We start from the raw sequence: 23,733 nt of genomic DNA, 5'->3' as shown, positions 1-23,733 counted from the left end.
TGAAGCTACAGCCTCACCCTGGCTGCTCACTCAGACATATACCCCTTGGACCCCCAGAGTCTCCCTATGTTACTGCCTTTCAAGACACACACGCGCAGGGAGCTTGCCACTAAAGACCCTTAGATCCTTTGATATCTCTGGCATCTGGCTTGGAGTCCCCTGGTCCCATGTTCAACTCCAACCATGTTCTTATCCTAGACACCTACGCCCGTCTGGGTTCCCAGGCACTTCACCTGATTGTGAGGCACCCTGGCTTTATCTTCACTAGCACCCACATATAATCATAAAATCATCTATGCTTGAAAATATCTTCAGGATCATCAAGCCCAACACATACTTTCACATCTGCACTTGCTCCAGTAGCTGGTGGTCAGACTCCTATGCAGAACAGCAAGCTATTTGCATGAGACTGGCCCTTTTAATCTCATTATCACTCTATTTTCACACACTAGTTCCTTCCCAAGTGATCTAGATCCCTTCCTTTCACCACATTTGATTACTCCACTAAAAAAAACAAAACAAACAAACAAACAACAACAACAACAACAACAAAAAACTTAGTAAGTTCTGTGCAATCCCACAATGCTCTTCCTCTGAATCCCATAAAATATCCCATATCCCTAGGCAGTGATCCCCCTAGTCCAAAAGGTGCTGTGGTATTGACTTATCTGCATGGCTTGAATTGTGAATAAGTAATCAGGATCTATTTATTTATTTATTTATTTTAATCATAATCACAAGTTTTGTTTTGTTTTGTTTTGTTTTGTTTGTTTTTAACTCTACTTTTTAGGAGCATCCCAGACCAGAGTATGAAACCAAATTGCTACAGAAAAAGCTGAAAAATAAAAACACGACAACGGAAGATCCAAATGAAGTAAGATGTGGCTTATCTTTTCACTTACATTTTGATATGTTTTGTTATATTGTGATTATCTTTCTGTCTCTGGCAGTTTGCAAAAGAAACTTTATGGTGCTTTTCATCAATCTTGTATGTTGCTTGCTCTGGATCTTATGCTATGCAGCCTTGTAGTGCCACTGATATGTTTCAAGGTCATGACTTTGCTAGCTATGCAAAGTAAAACATTTTACTTAAATAGTTGAACACTGGTTGAAAAGTAGTTCAGGATCTACTCTGTAGAGCAATGAACAATTAGAAAAGAAAGATGATCAGCACAAGAATTCTTGTAGCAATGACCTAGAATTTCAGTCCTTTGTGGACAATAATGGAAACAACTTTTATTGTAGTGGCATAATTAACACTGACATCTTTTGTCATGTTGCAGTCACACAGTTGTGCAGTTTTTATAGCATTTCTATTATAAACTGGGGAGATTTAAATTAGAGATTAGGAGGAAATTCTTCACTCAGTGGATGGTGAGGCACTGGAACAGGTTGCCCAGAGAAGTTGTGGATGCCCCATCCCTGGAGGTGTTCAAAAGCAAGTTAGATGAGACCCTGAGCAACCTGATCTAGTGGGTGGCATCCCTGCCTACGGCAGGGGAGTTGAAACTGGATGATCTATATGGCCCCTTCCAACATGAGCCATTCTATGATTCTATGATAAATTGATTGAATACTAATCAGTATATTGTTTTAGATCGAAGTGCATTTAGGATTTTTCTGCTTATTTCAAACCTAAGTACAAACACTTTTTTTTTTTTTTTTTTTTTCTCCAATGTCTTCTTGTAAATGTCTGCTTCCAATGTCTGCTTGAGTTCTAGTTCATCAGCACTCATAAGCACTTCAGTTTTGAGGTTTGGTACAACAAATTTAGCCTCACAATACATGAAATAACGATCCCTTTCTTCTGCTGCTCACCATCAAGACTGTGATGTGTTTCCAGTGAAGGATTTATCTCAGTAAGACTACCTTTCACTTAATGGACCAGCCAAACTCTACGGAAGACAATAGAAAGATTATTAATTACTTTAAAAGGCTTTGGATATGACCCAATATGAGCAGAGACTCTGACACAACAGAATGACTCTGCTGTATGAGCTCTCTGACACAGGAAAGGTCTTCCATTACACCCTGAGCACTTTGTTAGGCCTTCTAGTGAAGAATCAAAGATGGTAAAAGATGGCTAAAGCAGCTGCTGACATTCAGCTCTTTCTGATTTAGTTAAGTGAAATTGGGAAATAAGTAAGCACCTGGTGCTATAGAATATTAAACTTTTGCGGTCCTGAGGCAGAGTTAAATGATTAGCTTTCTTCTAAGAGTGTAGGTGGAAAATGATGAACAATGTGAAGATCCAGCAACATACCAAAGAGCAATTTAAAGATTCAGCACTATACAAATTCGTTTCAGACATCACAAAGGGAAAGAACTCCCAGTTTATAGTATTATTTAATTCTAAAGTAATTTTGAAAAAAATAGATTCCAGTTCTTGTGTCATTTAGTGATTTTTTGAAGCTTCTGAATTCATTTCATTTTAAAAAAAAATTAAAAAATAAAGCACTTTGACATTTGCCATCATACAGTTGCTCGGAGGGAGAAATAAGTTATTCATAGGACAGAAGATTTAATTTGGATTGATTAAGATAACTCTCTAACAAAGATATTAATCTTGTAACTCATGCACCACCATCTCTCTCCAAAATGCTAACATGTATTCCAAAATTCTGAGCAGTTTTCAGTCACTGAATTTGATTATTCATTCTGTTGCAATCAATTTTTGGATTCCTTCTCTTCCCTTCCCTTTGCTTCCCTTCCCTTCCCTTCCCTGCCCTGCCCTGCCCCCTTTGTTATTTTTATTTTCAGTAAACAACAAATTAGTCAGAGTTTGGAAGGTCTCTTGCTCAGACTTTGTACCTCAAATATCTTATAATATAAATGTAAGCAATGTTTGTGTGAGACCTGCTGAAGAGGGAAAAGCCCAGTTCTTTAATTGAACTGTTATGTTTAACCATTGAAATGTACCATTTCATTTCACTTTGGAAGATCCTGAAAAGTTAGGCATTAAAAGTGATGAATATTGGAGTCTGGAATAGTTATTCTACATAATTTTTAGAGGTTTTAATCTTTTCTTTTTTTGCCTTCAGATGGCTGTATGTTTTACTTATTGCAATATTCAGCAGCTTTTGCATGGCATGTTAATGTCAAGGCACAGGTTTCTGTGAGGTCTCTGGCTCAATACTTTCATCTTGTTGGGTGGAAGCCAGAGTACAGAACTTTGTCATATTAATAGTGCAGATTTTCTAGCAACTGGACTTGCATCAAAGTAGAGGTCTCTGTGGTCAAAAATTCATTCCTCCTAATTTCTTGGTTTTATGTGAATACACATAAGCCTCAGCCTCAGAGAAGTCTCGCTTTCATCATGTCTTTGTTGACAATCTAATGTCATGGTATAAGTCTTTGTGAAGTTCTTTCCTGAATACTTTTAGATAACTAGTGTGATTTTGAGGTATATCATTTGCGTGTAACAGGTCAACAACTGCAGTTTGCTGTATTGATATCAAAGAACAGGCTCTGGCACCAGTGGCTAAAACTTCTTGTTACTTATCTCGTATGAAGTCAGAAGTCTCCAGTTCAGCAGCTGTGGCTTGTTGGGGTAGAAACGATGCCAAAGCCACAGCTATTGTGAGAATATTGACTTAGAGCTTACATAAAGGCATCTATTTCTATAAAATTACTGGCTTATTTCCAATATGTTAATTCCTCTGTTCTGGTGAGGATGTGACTAGTTTTATGTTGAGAAACTGAGCTTTTATGTGGAAATCTCTGTGTACAGTGCAATTTATTTCATTTTTTTTCGTGTCTTACTTCAACAAGGAGTCCCTGTTAAGCTAATAGAATTATTTTACAATGAAGGGATGAGTGTTTTGTTGTGTGCTGGTGTTGTGATTGCAGAAGAAAATCAACACCAGCAGTTTCATACTCTCTTCAGTGATAACTTGGGAATACCTATTAAGAGGAAACCTATGTCAACACAGTTTTCACTGTTGTTGAAGTCATTAACTTTAATGAGTGTGGAAGATGCCCAGTACCTGTAAGGGCCAGTAAATATGAGTCTCTCTACCAAGGCAATTCATTTCAAATTAGCTTGATTGAGACTGAAAATAGAAAGTATTACAGATCTAGTGTACTGCTTGCTTAATGGGGTTTGTATTACAGAGTATAGCTTTCATACAAATACTACTTAGAGTATTTAGACTCCAGTAGTAAGAAGAGAACAAAATTTTAGCCTGCACTATCCTGTGTGGCTCAGGCTGTTTTAGCAAATATCTTATTGGTTATTCTGAGAAGGGGAAAGAAAATGTGAGGACTCAGAACACTTCACTAAAGGTTAGTGTGAAGTTTTTCTTACAATTATACCTCAGTGTTCTCCTGTTTCAGAAGACAATTCATTTAATGCTGAAGGAGTTGAAACATTTGCATGAAATACCTCAGGTTAAGTAGCAAATGCATAAAGAGATAGTCCTTATAAATTATGACATTTATTTGGAAAAATGACAAGTTCTAAGTGAAAGACTCTGGAAATGTGTAAGTGAATTGACTTAAAATCGGTAACATTATTTGATTCTTTGAGGTCATGAAAATAAAGCCTTGCAATGTAAAACTTAGTTCCAGATTCATATACCTTAAAAGCTTTCTTTACCCTTGCAGCAGAGATGAATATTCACATTGTGTGTGTGCATGTATTTGTTTGATGATATGTTCATGGGAAGAAGGCAGCTGTAACTGTTTTAATAAAGCAATTTTTTTTTTGGATGTTGTTCTTGTTTAAAACACTATAGCACTGAAGATGTGAATAGATATATTTAACAAAAAGGATAAAGTTACTCTATCCGCAGAATGTTAAATATAAAAGGTGTTGGATACTTGTAATCTTGTGATAAGCTGTTCCTCTCTCTGTGCAATACTAATGTTCCAAATGGAAATACATCCAGGTCAGGAAATGAAAATTGGTCTTGTGCCTGAAAACATGCAGATGGGGCTAGATTGAACTCTCACTGGAGATGATGGAAAGAAGACCTTTCTGTCATTTCTGTGAGAGATGGATCAGGCTCTATCTCCTTTTCATTAAATGTCTAGCTGATCTGGCAAACATGATGAAACACCATATATATTCTTATCTTTCTTATTTGGCAGAAACCCCAAGAAGTCATTCCATATTTCTCAAGGAAAACTTTCCTTATAGAAAAAAGGGCTTGTCTCTTGTCTCATGTCCTTACTTGGAGCAAACCCTGGAGATAACAAAATATGGCATTCTATCTTAGTTTTAATTACTTCTTAAAAATGAAAGTGGCAAGATCCATTATTGTTAATTCAGCTGTTAACTGAAAGAAAAAAAAAAAAGTCATCTTTCTTTCCAAAACATTTCATTTCAATTAACAGCTGAATTAAAGCAAGCTGGTTTGAAAAAGGTAGGTGTCTAATGTAAGGATGATACAGGTGAATATAAAATAGAGTTGCATGCTGCTAATGAATGCCTTATGAATATATTTTAAAATTTGTCAGCATTGCAAGGCATGAAATAGTACTTCCTGCTACTAGTAGATATCTCAGATTCCAGTTCTGCATAGGCAAATACCCCAACAAAAAACACTTCATATGTTAGAGTCTGTCCCTTTATTAAGCAAATCCTTGTTATTATTAACTGTTAACTATAGAAAAACAAAAGTTTTTTTTATTTATTTATGTATATTAGCTATAACTGTGTAGAAAAAAACAAGATAATTGTTTATAAATATTAATTTGAACAATCATAATGGTAAAAGATCTGTGAATAGACCTAGAGTTCTTTAATCTCTAATTGTTTTTGTCAAATCTCTAATTTGAGAAAAGCATTTTTCAACATTTATTAGACCTCACTATTAATGTGGTACAAATACCAATTTTGATTCAACATTTCTTAAATTTGATGATATTTTTTCTAGCCTTTCTCTTTCCTTGCTTTATCTTCACAAATGCCTTTTCTTTCCAAGCACATGGGATAGTAAGAGGAATATGTAATAATTTATATTTTTTTCCTTTTCAACTCATTCTTTGTATCATTAACTTTTATAAATAATAAATGTAGAATGAGTGGAGGTGAATAAGGACAATTGTGATGATAATATTAAAGAGAGATCTTATTTTCTTTATTGTTTTGTTATTTGGTTGGCTAATTGGATCAAGCCAAAATTTGAAGGCTAATGGTTATAATTCTGATTATTTAAATTTTGATTTGTGTTCTTGGTTACACCAGTTTACAACAGAGTATTCATAAACAAAACTTGTGTCTTCAAAAGACTGTTCTAATGGTCTTTCAGTATGTTCTTCTTTAGATGTGTGGGTGGTTTGACTGTAAGGGATATATGATGTATATTCAAAACTCTTCGCTATTGTTGACTTAGAATTTGATTATCTATGAGCTAAAAATGTCTTATTTGCTCTTCCATCTCTGAAAATCTAAAATAGATTTTCTCATTTGTATCAAATAAATAAACTCACTGTACAGCCACAGTACTCTGCTTCAGTATTTAGAATTATATTCCAGTACTATAATTCCTTTGAAATCAAAAACAGCCTTCAGAAGGATGGAGCTCTTCCAATAACCCTTGATTTGAAGAAATAAAATGCTTATTAGAAATACACAGTCATAGGATAATTCAAGTTAGAAATAATTTTAGTATTTTATCTAGTTCAAACTCCTGCTCAAAGCTGTGTCAGGTATATTCAGACCTGATCAATCAGGCTAATGGATAATACTGGATAGTGGGGTTTTGAAAACCTGATGGAGACTGTACAGACTCTCTGGACAATGCTTGACTGTCCTCATGGTTCTTCATTTTGTCTAGCATGAACTTCTCTTGTTTCAGGTTATGCCTGTTGTCCCTCATTCTCTTGTTGTGCCCTGCTGTGTGGCACCTGTCTCTGTCTTCTTGATGACAGAGCTAAACAAACTCAGCAAGCCTTGGTCCTGAGCCTCTTCACACAGAAAGTTCTCCAGGGCCCTTTGCTGGACTCATAAAGGTTAGCAATTTATTTTTCCTACTGGAGGGCCCAAAATAGGACACAGTATTTTAGGTGCAGTCTAATGAGTGTTAAGATGTCAGAGATTATCACTTCCCTTGATCCACTGGCTATGTTTCTGTTAATACAGCTGTATGCTGTCAGTGTTATTCACTGCCAGGGTACACTCCGGGCTCACATTCAGCTTTCTGTCTACACAGAACCTGAAGAGCCTTTTCAGCAGAGACTGTACCACTCACTGCAAGGAGTTTTCACTCCCCAAGGCAAGTCTTTGCATTTGTCTTTGCATTTCATGTAGTTCATATAACCCTGTTCTTCAAGCCTGTCTCTAGGTCCCTCTGGATGGCAGCCCTTCTCTCAAGCAGTTTGATTGCCCACAACCCCCATGTCTAATGACATAAGCAAGCGTTCCATCACCTCCTCTAGGTCCTTCCCTAAAGATGTTAGATGGGGCAGTCCTAGTACAGACCCCAGAAGTACTCCAGGTGTTACTGGCCTCTGGTAAAGTACAACTTATTAGCCAATATCCTTTGAACCAGACCATCCCACTAGTTTTTTGCTGAAGTTAAGGCAAATGATATTGACAGGTCTCTTGGCCACAGGTCTAGTCATTTTCTCACAGGAAGCAATCAGTTGGTGAGGTTTGATTCACTTTTGCTAATCAAATGGTGATAGTTCCCAAACACCTACTTTTCCTTCCTGTGCTCAGACATGGGTTTCACTTACAGTGACATCAGCCTGCTCCTTTACCTTCTATTCCTCCTCTCCAAAAGACAGGTGAAGGAAATCACTGTTCTGTCTAGACATCAAAAGGTTGTTTAACTAAGAATATTGGATGCTTTTTATTCATCTGTTGAAGGCTAAGCAGTGTGGATCAGAGCCAGGATTTTAAGAAAAAGGTATGTAATTGTCACGAGACTCTGCCAAAATAAAAATTAGTGGTCTTTTTCAGAAGAGAGCTTTGAACCTAGAAGCAAGAGTAGGCAGGGCTGCTGTTTGTTGGTCTTCTCATTTGTGTTACTCATTAAGATTCTGGCTCAAGGAAATGTTCTTTCTAGGGCTTGTGTTTAATCATGTAGCTGGGACTTAACAATTAAAGTTAAGCACATGCATCAGTGTCCTGGATATGGATACAAATTATGTGCTATTTTGAATTGAGGCCTAAGCTTCTTATTGACAACAATAAAGGTGAAGCAGGTCTCTTTCCTATTAAACTGAATGGAAAAACTCATTCCTAAAGGTTCTATTCATCAGTTCTTGAAATTAATAGGAGTTCTGCCTGAGTAAATAATAAAGTATCGGTCCTTAAGTCTACAGTTACTGCAGATGACTTATTATCATGTTGTACCCAATGAAAGACTATAATAACAGGTTAGAGGGTTATAGCAAAGTCTCAGGCTGAAAAATAAATCTCCAGAAGTCTGCTGGGTTTAAATTTAATGGAGATAGTTGAAGAAGAAAAACTAGAGTATTTTCCTTTCCCGTGTGCTGGTGACAAACTCCTGTATCTTGGACTGTATTTTTTACTTTCTGCTGAGCATATTTATAGGGTAAATTTCATACTATTAATCTCCAAGGTCAAAGCAGAAGACTAGATTTGGGACAAATCTTACATAAATTGGCTATGGAAACAATATTCAGTTGAGCTAGTTGCCAAGATTTTTTATTTTTTATTTTATGCATACTGCAATCCTGTCTGCATTTTTAAAGAAATAAATGGCATTTACATTAAATTCCTTTGAGTATCCATCCTATGAAGATTGAAATTCCACTTACTCCAAATTCAAACAGCTAAAGAAGCCAGCTGGAACTGCATAACTTTTACAGCTATTACCATGCTTAATTGGAAAACACTTGCCTGCTGATCTGCTAATTTTCACGATACACTTAATTTAGAGATAGGATGACATGCTGTTTGGAAGGTCCTTCACATCACATCATGGTATTTAATGAAGTAAACTTGAATTCTTACCTGGTTATTCAAATCATCTTTTTCTCCTGTTGATGTCACTTGAGAATCATACAAGTGAATTTAATGAAAGCAGACTTTGGATTGTTAATACATAATGCTGGATTCATGGCTTCTTTCAACTCCATTATTTATGCAGTGAAAATGTAAAGCTGGTTTGGATGCATGAACTAATTGAAGAAATTCCAGTGATATACACCTTCTGTAGCTTTGCAGGCTGGTGCATGGCTAATGATATAAATAAAATTGGCATTTCACCTTTTTTTAACATAACTGTTAGAAATTCAACCCATCACATATTTTTATTCTATTCTAAAAATTCCATGAAATTATACCAGAGAATCAAAGAAAGATGTTAGGAAGCTTCTGCAACTGTTTGATGCCAACGTGCAAGAACAGTTCTAGGTTTTACTGCTATCTTTGGCCTAATTGCCAAATTTACCTTAAATCATATGGCTAAAATGAGTCTCATATTTGAAATCCACAGCTCACTGGTGTGGTAGTCTGTCTAATTCCCATCCTTCCTACCCTTCTCCCAAGCAACAGTGAAGAAAATCCTGGTGGGTTTAAAATGGAACAATTCCTTGAACATCAGTCTGGAGTCTCTTAACTGACAGACACCAGCCGCCATTTTTCCTTTCCCTAATAAAATTCAGTGGCTTAGTGAAACACAGTCAACTTTCTGGACCAAATGTTGCACTGTTTTGTTTCTTTTGGACCTGATTTTCATGTTCAGTGCTTGGTTTTCTTAGTGAGTCAAATTGCCTGGAAAATAAGTCAGGCCTCATTTCTTGAAACAACTTAAATACTTCTTTGAAAACGTTGGTACTTGTCTCCTATATTCAAAATATTCCTATATTCTTGATTAATTATTGTACTATAATATTTGAAAATATTAAAATATTTCAAATATCAGTTGGACTGTGTTACAAATGCTGTATCAAAAATTCAGCTTCACTTCTGTTTTTATGTCAATGCACTACAAAAGTCATCCTCTTGATAGGCAAACTTTTTTTTTTTTTTCCAAAATTCTGGGTCTACACAGTTAATTCAGTTCTTGCATCTGTTTTTTCATTTACAGTAACTCCCTCTTTACTCCTTTGCTAGGTTCCTTCCTTCCTTCCTTCCTTCCTACAGTTCTCTCCTTCCCTTCCATAGATTCTTTTCTTCCGCTTCACCTCAAAATATTTATTTTTAAATATTCTCACTTTGCATCTCATAATTTCTCAGCACTACAAGTATTTTCTGTTTGTCTAATTTTCATTACTAAGTAAAGATAATATGGCAAAGTACAGTGGCCAAGAGATTTTAGAATCTCTCGTATACAGTGGCCAAAGAGATTTTAATAGGCTTTTTTAGGATTTGGGAAAATGATAAAGTATAGTAAATATCAATCCTTCCACACAGAAAAAAAATATGTTTTATTTACTGTAAATTACTATTTAAAAAATCTATTGCATTTACTTATGGTTGTCTGAAGGATATCTTTCAAATGCAATGCAAAATATCATTCCTGATGTGGAGAGAGACTTTTTCTCTCTTAACAAAACTGATGCTGAATAACTTGAAAATTAAAACTGATATGAACTTCTTGGACATTATTTTAAGGAGAAAGATTATCAAATCCAGCAATACAGAATGAATGGTCTTTACCGATAAAGAAAACATTTAAAATAATTTCAAATAACTTTTCTTTCTATAAACATTGACCATGAAGAAATTATTGATTTTATTTTCTTTTTACTTAATCTATTGTCAGCTGATGGGTTCATGCAAGGCAAACAACATAGTATTTACGAAAGTATCGCTGCACGCTTTTAAATCAGCACTGGTCATGAAGCAAAACAGCAAAATTCTGCTTCAGATACACTTGAGACACACTTGAAAAGGTCTGCTCAATATTGACATTAAATACCAAGGAATCACAGAATCACAGAATTGTAAGGATTGTAAGGGACCTCAAGAGATCATCAGGTCCAAACCACCTGCCAAAGTAGCTTCCATAGAGCAGGTTGCCTGTATAGGCATCCAAATATGCTGTATCTGATAAATGAAAAATAACCTATAAATGATGTTCTCTAGAACAAGGTCATCTTTGAGAAATGAAATGAATCAACTAGCAAGGTATGCTGGATTACAGAGCTTTGAGAGTTGAAGAGGCTTAATATTTAAAAATTCTAAAAAATATTGTAAATTTGCATCCAAAGCAAGCATGAAAAAAATAGTAGTAAAGGGTTCTGGACATAATTAGGCTTAATCACATTAAACAAAACAAAACAAAACAAAAACCAACCAAACAAAAAAAAACAGCAACAAAAAAGCATCAGACCAAAAAAGAAAAAAAGATAGCTCACATGAAAAGTTATTTTCTCAGGTGCAAAATTGAAATGAAAAGCTGAAAAAAATAATTTTTATTTAGACTTTGAAAATGAAGTTAAAACAATTAATTGAAAAGTACTTAAACATACTGATTAAAAAGCAACAGAAAATAACTGACATCTGTTTAGTAAGAAGATTCTATTTCTAATTCTAATCTTAGTAAGAAGATTCTAAGGTTATAAATCAATATGTTTCACTGAAACTGAATGGAAAAAAAATGGAAATGGTTATGAGAACTTGCATTAAAAAAAAAAAAGGTAAGTTGGTGATGCAACTATATTGCATCTGGTGTTTGGTGTGCTTCCTGCTCCATTGTCCCCATTCTTCTTTGCTGTCCCTCATGTGATCATTCCCAATTCCAATTGTACCTTTTTTTTTTTTTTTTTTTTTTTTTTTTTTTTTGTGAACCAAACATAGAGCACTATCAGTAAGGAGGTCAACTACTTACCCAGTCCAAGGAGAGAGAAAAGATTCTGTCTGTGGCTACCTGAAAGAAGGGAGTCCTGCATGCTCTGTAAGCCTTCCTGCTCTTCTTCACGGAAAATGGAAAGGCCTTCATTGTGTGTCATTATCCCTTCAGGGCCAATCTGGTGTTTTCACACTGATGGCTGTCTATGGTCAACCACTGCCACTCCCCCTCCTCAGCAGAACAGGGGAAGAAAATATGATGAAAACAAGCTCAAGGGTAAGAAATCTCAGGGAAATCACTCACCAATCAGCATAACAGGCAAAGCAGACTCAGCAGAATGGAGATTCATGTAATTTATTGCCTATAACTAACAGACTAGAACAGTGAGAACTAAAAGCAACCTAAAAACACCTTCCCCCTATCTGTCCTATTCTACCTTCTTACCTCAAGTGGCACAGGAGAATGGGGGCTGTGGTCACTCTGTAATGCTTCATCTCTTATGTACCTTTATGGTCATTCTCTTGCCATGTGGGATTCCTCCCATGGGATGACCACCTTCCCAGGCTGATCTTCCATGGGCTTCCCACATGCTCTTCAAGAACTGCTCTTCAAGAACAGCTCTTCAAGAACTGCTCCCACATGGTCCATCTGTCAGGAGCAAACTGCTCCAGCACAGGTTCTCCATGGGTGGCAGCTGCCCCCAGACCCCTGCTCTTGTGTGGGCTCCTGTCCTTGGGCTGCAGCTCCGGCCTGGGGCCTGCTCCTGTGGGGGCTCTCCATGGGCTGCAGCGTGGAGATCTGCTCTGCCATGGGACCCATGGGCTGCAGTGGGACAACTTGTTCCACCAGGGTCCTTTCCACAGGCCACAGGTGAACTTCTGCTCCATGTCTAGAGCACTTCCTGCCCTCCTTCTGCACTGACCTTGATGTCTATATGTTAGTTTCTCACCCCTCTATCTCATATGCTCTTGCACAGCAGAATTTTCTTGTATTAAATCTGCTCTCACAGAGGCACAACCAGCATCACTCTGGGCAGCAGCAGGTCCCTTTCGGAGAAGCTATCTGTCTCCTGTCTAACATGGGGCATCTTCTAGACTGTAAAGAAAGGCCAGACCTGCAAGCCTGAGCTACCAAATAACTTGCTTGTTCAGTTATGTAAGCAAGAATGACACGGCCAAGTTTGGCCCCTCTGCTCTTATGCATTTTGAAGGCTCTTGTACTAAAAAGACAAGCTTTCATCCACTCTCATTTATTACAGTACAATTTTCTGGTGAGGTTACTGTTGAAGACAATAAAGCCCCCTTTTTCACCTAAGTGCCAAGCCAGGGAAGTGTCACAGACTTTTAAGACTACTTTTACTCTTTAGATTCTCCTTATGAAATGCAAAATCTAGAGTAGATTCAGAGAGACAAAATAAGTGTCAGGGAAAACTGAATCAGGCACAAAGCTGACTGGAATTTTTAACAGGTTGTAGATGAAAATAAGCATACAATAGCTGTTTTAGCTGACTTACAGAATGGCCAAGATTGAATAATTAAAGAAGTGTACAGTTAAGCGTCACTTAAAAATTTCACTGGGATTTTCTTAAATAAGTTTTTTTTTTTTTTTTTTTTTTTTTTTTTTTTTTTTTTTCCCATGGATTTGTATTTTGTACTATGTGGTCAAAGATACTCTAAATAGGCTTGCATAGAAGCTAAAGTGTTATCAACCTGAGCAATTAAGGTGCAGAATTGGAAATAGGGCTAGAAACTAAGGACAGAAAAGTAAAGATAAGAAAATTAAAATAACCAAAGGCTTTTGAGGAAAAAAGCAGATATGACAGATATAATCAACTTAATTGCTATCTATTTTGGAAATCACCACAATGCTTACAGCGACACAGACTGAACTATTCAAAACCCACAGTTACGTAATTAGTGAAAGGTGAATAAACCTTGCTATAGCATTATGCCACCCCTTTTCCATGTACCTTTTTTTTTTCCTAAGAAACAATAGAAAAAGATTGATAAGGCAAGACTGTGATCCAACAAACGTATTTTAAACTGATTTTGCCACCATGCCATGATGCATTGACACAGCAGCAGAACTACATGTATATTTTTTGACTAATAGCGCCAAAACCCAACTTTGTCCTAGAACTGTTTAGTTATGTGGCATGTGACTCCAATGTCATAAAGGTTGCAATTTTTCCTCACCTCTCTCTACTATACATACACACTCCCTTGTTTATTTGTTTTTGGTAACATGGATTTTTCACCTATTCACTAGGACTAAATACTTCCCTTCCATCTTGGATTTACTTTTTCATGGGTAAGTGTATGATGGGTTCCTTCTTCTCTCCTATTCCACAACAAATCTCTTCCTTACAAGAAGTTAAGCATGTATATAATCTTATGCATGTACGTAAACATTTACTGAGCCTGTTTTAGAAAGCTCTAGATAGTTGGTCTTGGTTTAAAAGCACTGCAAGAAAGGTTTAAACTTTCTGTAAGTAGTTTCTCTTTGTTCTGAAGGGAAGAGTAGATCTGCAGATTGGTTATGAGGACTGCTTACATGCTGCTGATTGAAATGCAAGATCGATAGTATTCAGATTAAATCAAAAACTGACCTGCAGGGATATGCTAAGTTGAAGCAGTGTAGTTGACAGAGAAGATACACATCATTGATTGTAATGATGAAACACCCACTGAACCTAAGATGTTCTGTGTATGAAATATAAATTTTGGTATAAGCTTGGCTAAGCATAGTTTATAATTTATATTCTATAGTTTCTATTTATAGTTTATAGTTCACAGTTTTAAAGTTTAGCTTTCTTTACTTTTCTATGGTTTCAAGATTAACCAATGGAGCTGAGAGTAGCACTTATTGTCTTCAGAACTGAACCCCTAGATTATACATAGGAATTGCACAAGCTATACATTGAGAAATAAGGAAATATAAAAAAACTAACATGCTTATAGGAAGTGTGTGTGCATTTCCCTTAGGTATTTCATTTCTTTCCATTGTAGTATTATACAATTTTCATCCAAGCTATTAGTTATAAGTGGGATTTCTAATGTTGCATCCAGAAAACTTATATCTATTTTTAGCAGCTTACAACTTTTTAAAACACTAACTTCTCAGCTTCGAATTTTCTGTCATGAATTTCTGATTATATTTTGGAGTTTTCAACTTCTGGGTGTCCAAATATTTTACCTGAGCTGCTTGCTTTCTGGTGTAGTCCATTGGACTGAAGCATAGAATGTGCTTGTATAGAACAATCTCTCAAAAATGCATGTTGAGTCTTGCTGTAACATATGCTGGTATTAGATTGTGTTTGTCATGTCTTTTACAAATGTGACTTTTATTTATTTATTTATTTATTTATTTTTCCTAAAGTTTATAACAACTGCAAAGCAGAAAGCTTAAATTAGACTTCTTCTAAAATGGAGTGGTAGCTTCATTAACTGATGGAAAATGAAGCTATGTTTGCTATTCCAGTGCAACCATTTGCAGTTCCAAGCCAATTGAATAGCATGTTTAAGATTTGACCAAAGTTTCTGGTCCTTAAGATGTTAATAAATAGTAAGTGACATACTGTTTCCTTCTACTGTGCCAAATTCTGTTGTGGCCATTCAGCACAAATAGGAGTCCTCTAATATTTTGTGTAGTTCTTGAATCATTAGAACTGAATTTTTAATTCTTTGGCAATATTAAAACCACTGATTGTATTTGACCATTATTACTGTTTTAAACAGTCTAATCCACATTCTTGTTCCTTGATAGTTGATTGAAGTGGTCAAATAGAGATTTAATTGAAATACTGTTTTCAAAATCTGTGTGTCATGGAAAGTAATAGTTTCAATGTGGTACTGAATTTAATTTAGAGCTAGATTAGTCAATTGTTTTAAGGTTTCCTGCTGGGTTTAAAAGCTCAAGTTAAATCCTTGCTCTAGAGTCATTCTGAAAGTCCAGTTGCCCCTCTCATGGGTCAGATTATGGATGGATTTTGGGATAGCCATTGTAGAGAAAAGAAAGTAATTGGGTGTGGTATTAAATGCATTTCAGTTGCATGTGCAGCTGCAGTGCCTACTGGAACAAAATACCATAGATTTAAGAAGTAACTTCCATTTGTCTAAACATTTTCCTTATAGAAGAAGCAGTTATGACGTCCTCGAAGAATTCAAGGCCAAAAGGCCTCAGGGTGTCAAATTGTTAGTGGTACAGTTATTCTACCTGATATTCACTTGAAGGCATGCACAAAAGGCTATGAGGCTTTTACTAGACGAATAAAAGAGTTTCTTACTTTTGTGGTTCCTAGTTGCTCAGCAGACCCATTAGGACTGTGAGAAACCAGTCCCAGCTGTTGTCTGTTTGCAAGGAGAGCTATCATCTTCCATATGATATCTAATGGCAAGACCATTTTGGATGGGAAGTGAGTCAGCTAGTTGCATTCAGAAGTGTTTGGTATGGAAAATGACTATACTGATGGTAAAAGACTGATTTAAATCCATGGATGGCTTTTGGTGAAAGTATAAGAAGTAGAAATTTCAGTCAAGCAAAATGAAACTCAGCCAGCCAGATGACACTTAAACAATGAACCTTGGCAAGCCTACACTGAAAATCTGGAGGGTCCTAAGTTTGTAAGCCAGTTTCTCCAGGTTTCCCATTTTGCTCCTGGAGGTTTGTACAAATATGCCACTGCTCTGCATGCACTCAAGGTAAATGTGAAACAGCCCTTAGAAGTGGCTCAATGCAGCAGTATGCAATGAAACTCACTAAGGATTATGCTCTATTTCATCTGAAAAATAATTGGAGTCCATACAGCATGCCAAAGCATTTCCTTGCCAAGCCAGCCAAGAGTTTTGGCTGCAGTATTATAAGGAATAGAAACCTTGAGTCACCATCAGATGCATTGCAATGCTGTTGGTGGAGCCCAGGTATACTGTAGAGATCAGCAGTCATGGAGCACATTCCTACTAAAGTCCCAGAGGGTCTACATTTAGACTGTTCTTCAGGAGGATGCCGCTGATTGGTCCACAAGCTTGAGGTATAACTATCTAATTACAGCTGTCAGGAATGCAGGCCAGAGAATAAATTGAATTGAATTCATTTTAATTTTATATATGGCTTTGTTTTCAAAAGAGTTTAAGAGCTGATAGTTCCCACTGAGAATTGTAAAAGCTGCTGGGAGCTGAGCACTTTTGAAAATCTGGCCAGCTGTGCCTTTACAAAAAGCATCTCTAAAGTTTCTCTTTGTTAGGACTGAAAGAATGAACTCTTCTCAGAGATTTGGACCTGAGGGGCAACAACCGGAGCAGAACATTTTTTAGGGTGTTTTGGCCTTTATTTTCTCTGGCCAGTGATTATTGCCCTGTGAGGGGTGGACATACACACATGACCGACAGACAGCAGAACACTGGAGAGACCTGGTTGGGATATTTCCAGGGATCAAGTGTCAGCTTTCTTGTGCCCATAAGTAATTGCAAAATCCGCAGCTCATGTGGACAGCCTTAACCTTCCAGAACCTTTCAGGGTTCTGTTTTTGATATTGAGAACATACAGGGAGGATAAACTATGGGACTGAGTGCTCCTCTCTACAGAAACAAAAGAAGGAGGGAACTCTGTGTTGTCTCTCTGCATAGATAGCTTATAAAAATAATAAAAAATTATTTACTTTGAGAGATACAACCTAGGGAGCACTGTCTGGAGTGCTATCCTTTGTCCTGGGTAATGTAGGAAGTAAGCAGCAAGTACTAATGCTCCACTTGAATTTGCAGAAATCTGTGAAAAATATTTACAGCCAAACTATATATTTTTTGTTTTGTTTTCCATTCTTGTTTTCAGTGTTTGGTAGACAGAAATTGCAGGTGCTCAAAGTGAGTGACTGCTTTTATAAAGACTACTATTGGATACATCTCCCATTATTTTCAAAATGTGTATAGTTATCGGTTGACAACAGGTATTTTGATATAGTTACAGATATAGTAACTATAGTAACAGATATACAGAGATATAGTTACAGATATGACTAAGCTAGCTGGGTTGCATGTACATCAATGTGGTGTGACAGAGCAGTAAAATGGAAAGCTGAAGAGGAGGCAGTCATGAAGGAACAATGAGCTCCTAGCGGGGAACACCTGGGTTTTGCCACATTCCCTTATTTGGTCAAAATTGCACTGGCAATTGCATCCCACATGAATTATGAACTTAAATTAAATCATAAATTAGGACTTTTGGAAACCATACCATCTAGAGTTATAGATAACTTTGAGGTCAAATACTTATATTTTATTGTAAAGTGGAATAGAAATTCCCAAATCTTGGAAGTGTGTTTTGAAAAGCTTTATGAAACAAACAAAAACAACAACAACAAAAGAAACAAACAAAAAACAAACAACAACAACAACACAACAAATCATTACTTGCCCTTCATTTGACTTCTCAGGCCTCTTTAACACATGCACAAAAGAAAAAGTAGTAGACTTCTCTGGAAATAAAATTCCCAGTTTCACTTGTGACATTTAGGCCACAGTATTGTTATTCCAGACTTGGAAGCAACAACAGGAGAAAAAAATATAGGCTTTATGATATAAAAATTCCTTCTCTTCTTTTGTCTGTGATTATGCATCTTTGTCAGGAGAATCTGTTGTTATAGATAACTCAGCTAAAGAGAATTCATATTTAAAAACAAAGCAAAACAAAAAACCACAAGTCTTTCACAGTGTTCTCTTGTGTCTTGAATTTTTTAAGTATGTTTGCAGGAAGAATATATCACACCTAAAATGCAGTCTTCTTTGTGGAATTGTCTTTTTGACAGTGCCTCAGAGCGGGATTTATGTTGTCTTTTTGTTTTCTGCTAGATTTTAAATGCATAGGATAAAGAATGTTCATCCTCTCTCTCAGCTACTATGCTCTGCTTCTTTTGTTCTGATTTGTTTGGCATTGGAGACTGATGCTCCTATTCTCTTCTGGTGGAGAACTAGTAATGAATATTTCAAAATATTTCAAATCAATGCACCACCACAATAGTATGCAAGTAATAATTCATCAAAGAAAATAAACCAATAAACCTACTTTTATTTTATTTTTATTTTTTTTTTCTCTTTTGAGATTATTAGCTGTTAGATTTTACTTTTGGTATATTAAATTTTTATCAGCTGACATCTGTGCATGTTGGCCTTTTAATGAATGAAAAAAGAACGTTTTGCAAAGATGTAAATCACACCAACTAGATCTTACAGCAAAACCTGAGGATAATAACAAGGCCTCTCAGCTTCATAGTGTCTTGAAGGATTTTGTTTACATCCTTACTATTCTTCTTTAACTTGCAATGTCATCTGCATAGCAAGTCTCTCCCAATGCATATTACATAAGCATGTTCAAAAGAACTCAGTCATGATAATACCAGTGCAGTGTATTCTTTTTTTTTTTTTTCTTCAACACATGTAGTTTGCCTTTAGAATCCAACTGACAATCTTAACAATGTTTTTTTTTTTTTTTTTTTTTTTTTTTTTGGAATAATGCAATGGAAAGACAGGGAAGTATTTTGTCCTGTATTACAAAGAGATTTGTATATTAACAATGCTGGAAAATTTTGGCATCAGGATTAGTTCCCTAGCTTTCATTAAATATCAGTGATTCATTTTAGAGTATTGTTTAGCTGGAAAAAGATAGGAAATTGTACTATGGACCATGAAAAATAGTATAAAGGGACAAATACTAGCTTGATAATATTTGTCATGGAAACTTTCTGGAATTCTTTTGGTTCCTGAAAACATGTAAATTGAGATTTTTGACGGAGCAGCACAAAAGATGTTTTTCTCTACCAACCCTGTGGCAAACTGTGGCAACCCTATGAATGGTTTTTTATGATACATGGCTTGATGCCATGCATCACATATTTGCTAAATATAAAACGTACAGCGTATAGTTTTTATGTATGCCTTCAAAATGTGTGTAGACAGGATCAGGTAATTCACAGTCTGATCCTTTGTAAAAAGGAAAGGGTGCTGTCTAAATGCAGGAAACTTTACTTATTTGATTCTTGCTATTATTATTGACCTGATAAAACTGCCATTTATTGCTGACCTGGCTATGTCAGGACTTCCCTAATTCTGGTTCCTATTTGGGTCCATAAGTGCTTTTCTAATTCACTTAAACTTAGCTTAAATTTAAACTAAGTTATCCTTAGTCTGATGATAGTGATAGGAAGAAAGGTAGGAATCATCTTTTCAAAACTAACTGTTCTGAAGTGGTTAGAGACTTTTAACATGCCTAAGGTTTTAATGTGGACAATGCTTCAGGTTTCATGAAGTCAAATTTGCAAAAAACTATCTGAAATTCATCTCCCAAGGAGACAGAAAGCACTTGTATAGAAGTGTCCCATATGATTTAATGAAGAAGATCAATGAGATGACAAATTAATGAATATTTTCCTTCAAACAGGACTTAGAAAATAAACAGAATGCTAAAAAATTGTGGAGGAAAAGGGATTGTTCCACAAAGAAAAACATACTGTGGTAGACAGAAAGAGCAGAAGAAAATGAACATTTCCAAAAGTCAAGTTTGAGCTAAATTTTGCAAAGTAAATAAAAATAATTATAATAAAGGAGAGAGAGATGGGAAAAAAAGAGAGAAACTATAAAGAATTTTGTATGTGCACATATACACAGAAGAAAAAGTAATGAGGAGGTAGGGTAACAGCTCAGTGGGGCTTCTACTAGAGATAGCTATGGTACTAAAATTAATCACAAAAGTTGTAGAATGATATAGGTTAGACTGGATCTCTGGAAATCTTCCAGTCTTCCTCTCAAAACAAGTCAGAAACTAGAATAAACTGCTTAAGGCTTTGTTCAGTCAAGTTTTGAAAGTCTCCAAGGATGGAGATTTCACAGCCTGAGATTTCACACAGAAATCTGCTGTAATGTTTGACTGACCTAATTGTGAAAAGCTTTTCTCTCATCTCTGATATCTGATTGGAATTTCCCTTGTTGAAACTTGCGTCTGTTGCTTTTCAACGTATCACTCTGTGCCTCCAAGAAAATTCTGGCTGTGCCTTCCCTGTACCTTCCTACTAGACATTTGTCTACAGCAATAACATCTTTAGCCTTTTCTTCTTAAGACTGTTGCTAATGCAGCCCATTATGTTGGCTTTCTTCACTGAAAGGGTGCACTGCTGAATTGTGTTCAAACTGTTGTCTTGGGGGACTACTAGATCATTTTTGCCAAAATTGTTTTCTGTCTACTTGGACCACAAATTGTACCACTGCATTCCATCCAAGTGCAGGATTTTTTTTATTCCTTTGATGAATTTAATGAGTTTCTATTGATGCATTACTCCAGTCTGCTGAGATCTTTCTGAATAGTAGCCCCACTCCCCAGTGTGTGAATCACTTTCTCCAAGTTGATACAATCTTCAAACTTGCTTAGACTACCAGCACCCAGGATGTTAATAAATATAACTAATAGTATTTGCCCAAGTATCAGCCTTTGAAGGAAACTTCTTCCAGTTATACTTTGTACTACTGATCCCAAACCTTTGTACCAGCAACTCAAACCATATTTCATCCACCTTATTATTTACCTACCAATTTGATATCTGCACATTTTGACTACAGAGATACTGTGGGATATATACAGATATTGTGATATTTAGCCTTGGCTGTGCACAAATTGAGTTGGAAGAAAACACAAGTCAGCTGCTGAAGGATGAAATGGAAATCATACAACTGAGGAAGCTAAAGAAGCTCAAAGAGTATTATGCAGTCAGAAGAAAATGAAGAACCATGTAAACTTGATGCCAAAATTCAGAAAAACAAACAAACAAACCAAAAAAAAACCCAAAACATATTGAATCACAAATCCTGTAACAAGTATTTTTAATAGCTCTGTCAAAATTAGGTTATATTGCACAGTTGTTACCACCTCTGTCTTCTCACTATCTTGACATACACACACAGACACACATATGAAGGTGTCAGGAATTACCCAGGCTGTCGTCATCATTTGAACACTGTTTGAGTGTTATACCCAGATGCAGATCAAATCTAAAGCAGTTAATAGTTGAATATATGGAGGTGCAGAGAAAAAAGGAACAAAACAATTCATTATCTTAACATAAGTAGATTATGCCTGACTTATTTGGTATGTTAGAAACATTTAGAAACAAAGTTTGAGAAGAATCATTTACATGAATTTCAAGCTGAGTGTCAAATTACAATACTGAACAGCCCACACAATCTGTAATGTGTGTGACTGCATTACAGATGGAATGGAAGTTACTGGTGGAGTTCCAGGTGGAGAATTCCTGGTGAAGTTCCTGATGAAGATTACTGGTAAAGTTTACGTTCATTATAAGAAAGAAAGATTTCTCTCTCTAGAAAAATCTCTGAGCTATTGAAGGAAACTTTATGTGGATGAACAGGGCTTAGAAACACACATTTCTGTTGTCTTTTACCTCTATTTTTACAGGTATACATATGTAAAGCAAATGCACATTGGTATTATGGTCATAGAATTTTTCCCCTGTGCAAGTCCATTTGGTTATATAACAGTGGAAAAATCCAGTCCTCACAAGAGGAAACAAGTTTAAGAGATTTATAAATGGGGTTGTGGAAGCATTTAAGTATGCTTTTTCCCAGGGTAGTCTCCAAGACAGAAAATATGTTTTGAGTCATATTAGTAGGTAGGAATTTGGCTAACAGGCCATATTCAGAGGGTGGTGATTAGTGGTTTTTACTCAGGGTGGCAGTTTATCACACATGGGGTCCCCTAGAGATCAACACTGATCAACATCTTCACCAGTGGTCTTGATGATGGAATTGAAAGCACCCTCACCAAGTTTATTGATGACACTAAACTCAGTGGTAAGGTGGATGCATCAGAAGGGACGGAGATCTAAACAGGCTGGAAGAATGGGCAAGCAAGAACTGTACAAAGTTTAGCAAAGACAAGAGGAAGGTCCAGCATGTGAGATGAAATAACCAAAGAGCACATTGCAGGCTAGGATCTATGTGGCTGGAGAGCAACCTTGCTGAAAGGAACGTGAGGATCCAGGTGGACAACAAGCTGAACATGCGTCAGCAGTGTGCTGCTGCAGTAATAAAGGCAAATCAGATCCTGAATTGCATCTGTAGAGACATTACTAGCAGAAATGCAGATGTGATCATCCTACTCCACTTAGCACTTGTAAGGCTGCACATGGAGTACTGTGTCCAGTTATGGTGCCAACAATTCAAAAAAGATGTGGACAGAGTGGAGAGGGTCCAAAGGAGGATCATGAAGATGATCAAAGGGCTGGAGAACATGCCCTCTAAGGAAAAACTGAAGGAATTATGTTCTTTTTACCCCAGAGAAGAGAAGGCTCAGAGGGGACCTCATCACAGTATTCCACTACTTTAAGGATGTCTACAAAGAAGATGAAAGCTCTCTCTTCAGAAGGAGCCACATGGAGAAGACAAAGGTCAAAGAGTAGAAGATGTACCAGATGAGGTTTCGTTTTGATTTAAGAAATAATGTTTTTACAGTGAAAACAATCAGTGGAACAACCAGCCCAGGGACATGGTAGAATCTCATTACTGTAGGCCTTTGATATGCAATTGGACAGGATGGTAGATAATAGCATCTAGGCTCCCTTTTCCCTCAGAAGACTGGATCAGATGATCTTTCAAGGTCCCTTCCAACCTGGACTGATTCTATGATTCTGTACCTGTCTGGTACTTAAACGTGCAAAAGCGGTCTGGTTGACAACATGGAAAAATATAAGATAGTAGGTGAAAGTGGAGACTATCAATATCAAAAATCTCAAACTATAAGAGAAACTATAATTTCCAACTACGCAGAGCTTAAGTAATTTTTATTTTATTTATTTATGTATGTATTTCTACTCTTGGACAGGGCTTTGTCTATTTTGAATTTACAGAACTCTAACTAGAGGATCCAGTCTGAATTTAGGTTCCCAAAAGTTTTCTACCTGGGAGGTGTATTCTAGCCCAGAGGCATGAATCTAAAGTTCATGACAAAACTGAGGAAATGCCTC

At 36.4% G+C, this 23,733-nt stretch overlaps 1 protein-coding gene across 1 annotated transcript in view; it reads left to right on the top strand.

Annotated features, from left to right (window-relative positions):
* The window catches only part of ANO2 (anoctamin 2), a 200,160-nt gene that overhangs the window by 96,757 nt on the left and 79,670 nt on the right, over positions 1 to 23,733 (top strand). The window contains exon 15 of the mRNA XM_084508867.1: positions 791 to 874. Within this exon, the coding sequence (XP_084364993.1) occupies positions 791 to 874 (84 nt within the window). The remainder of the gene's footprint in view (positions 1 to 790; positions 875 to 23,733) is intronic.

The sequence above is a fragment of the Aythya ferina genome (assembly GCF_964211825.1).
Source record: "Aythya ferina genome assembly, chromosome: 1".
NCBI classification, from domain to species: domain Eukaryota; kingdom Metazoa; phylum Chordata; class Aves; order Anseriformes; family Anatidae; genus Aythya; species Aythya ferina.
The sequence above is the reverse complement of the archived record's forward strand: the minus strand, read 5'-3'. Positions and strand labels throughout refer to the sequence as shown.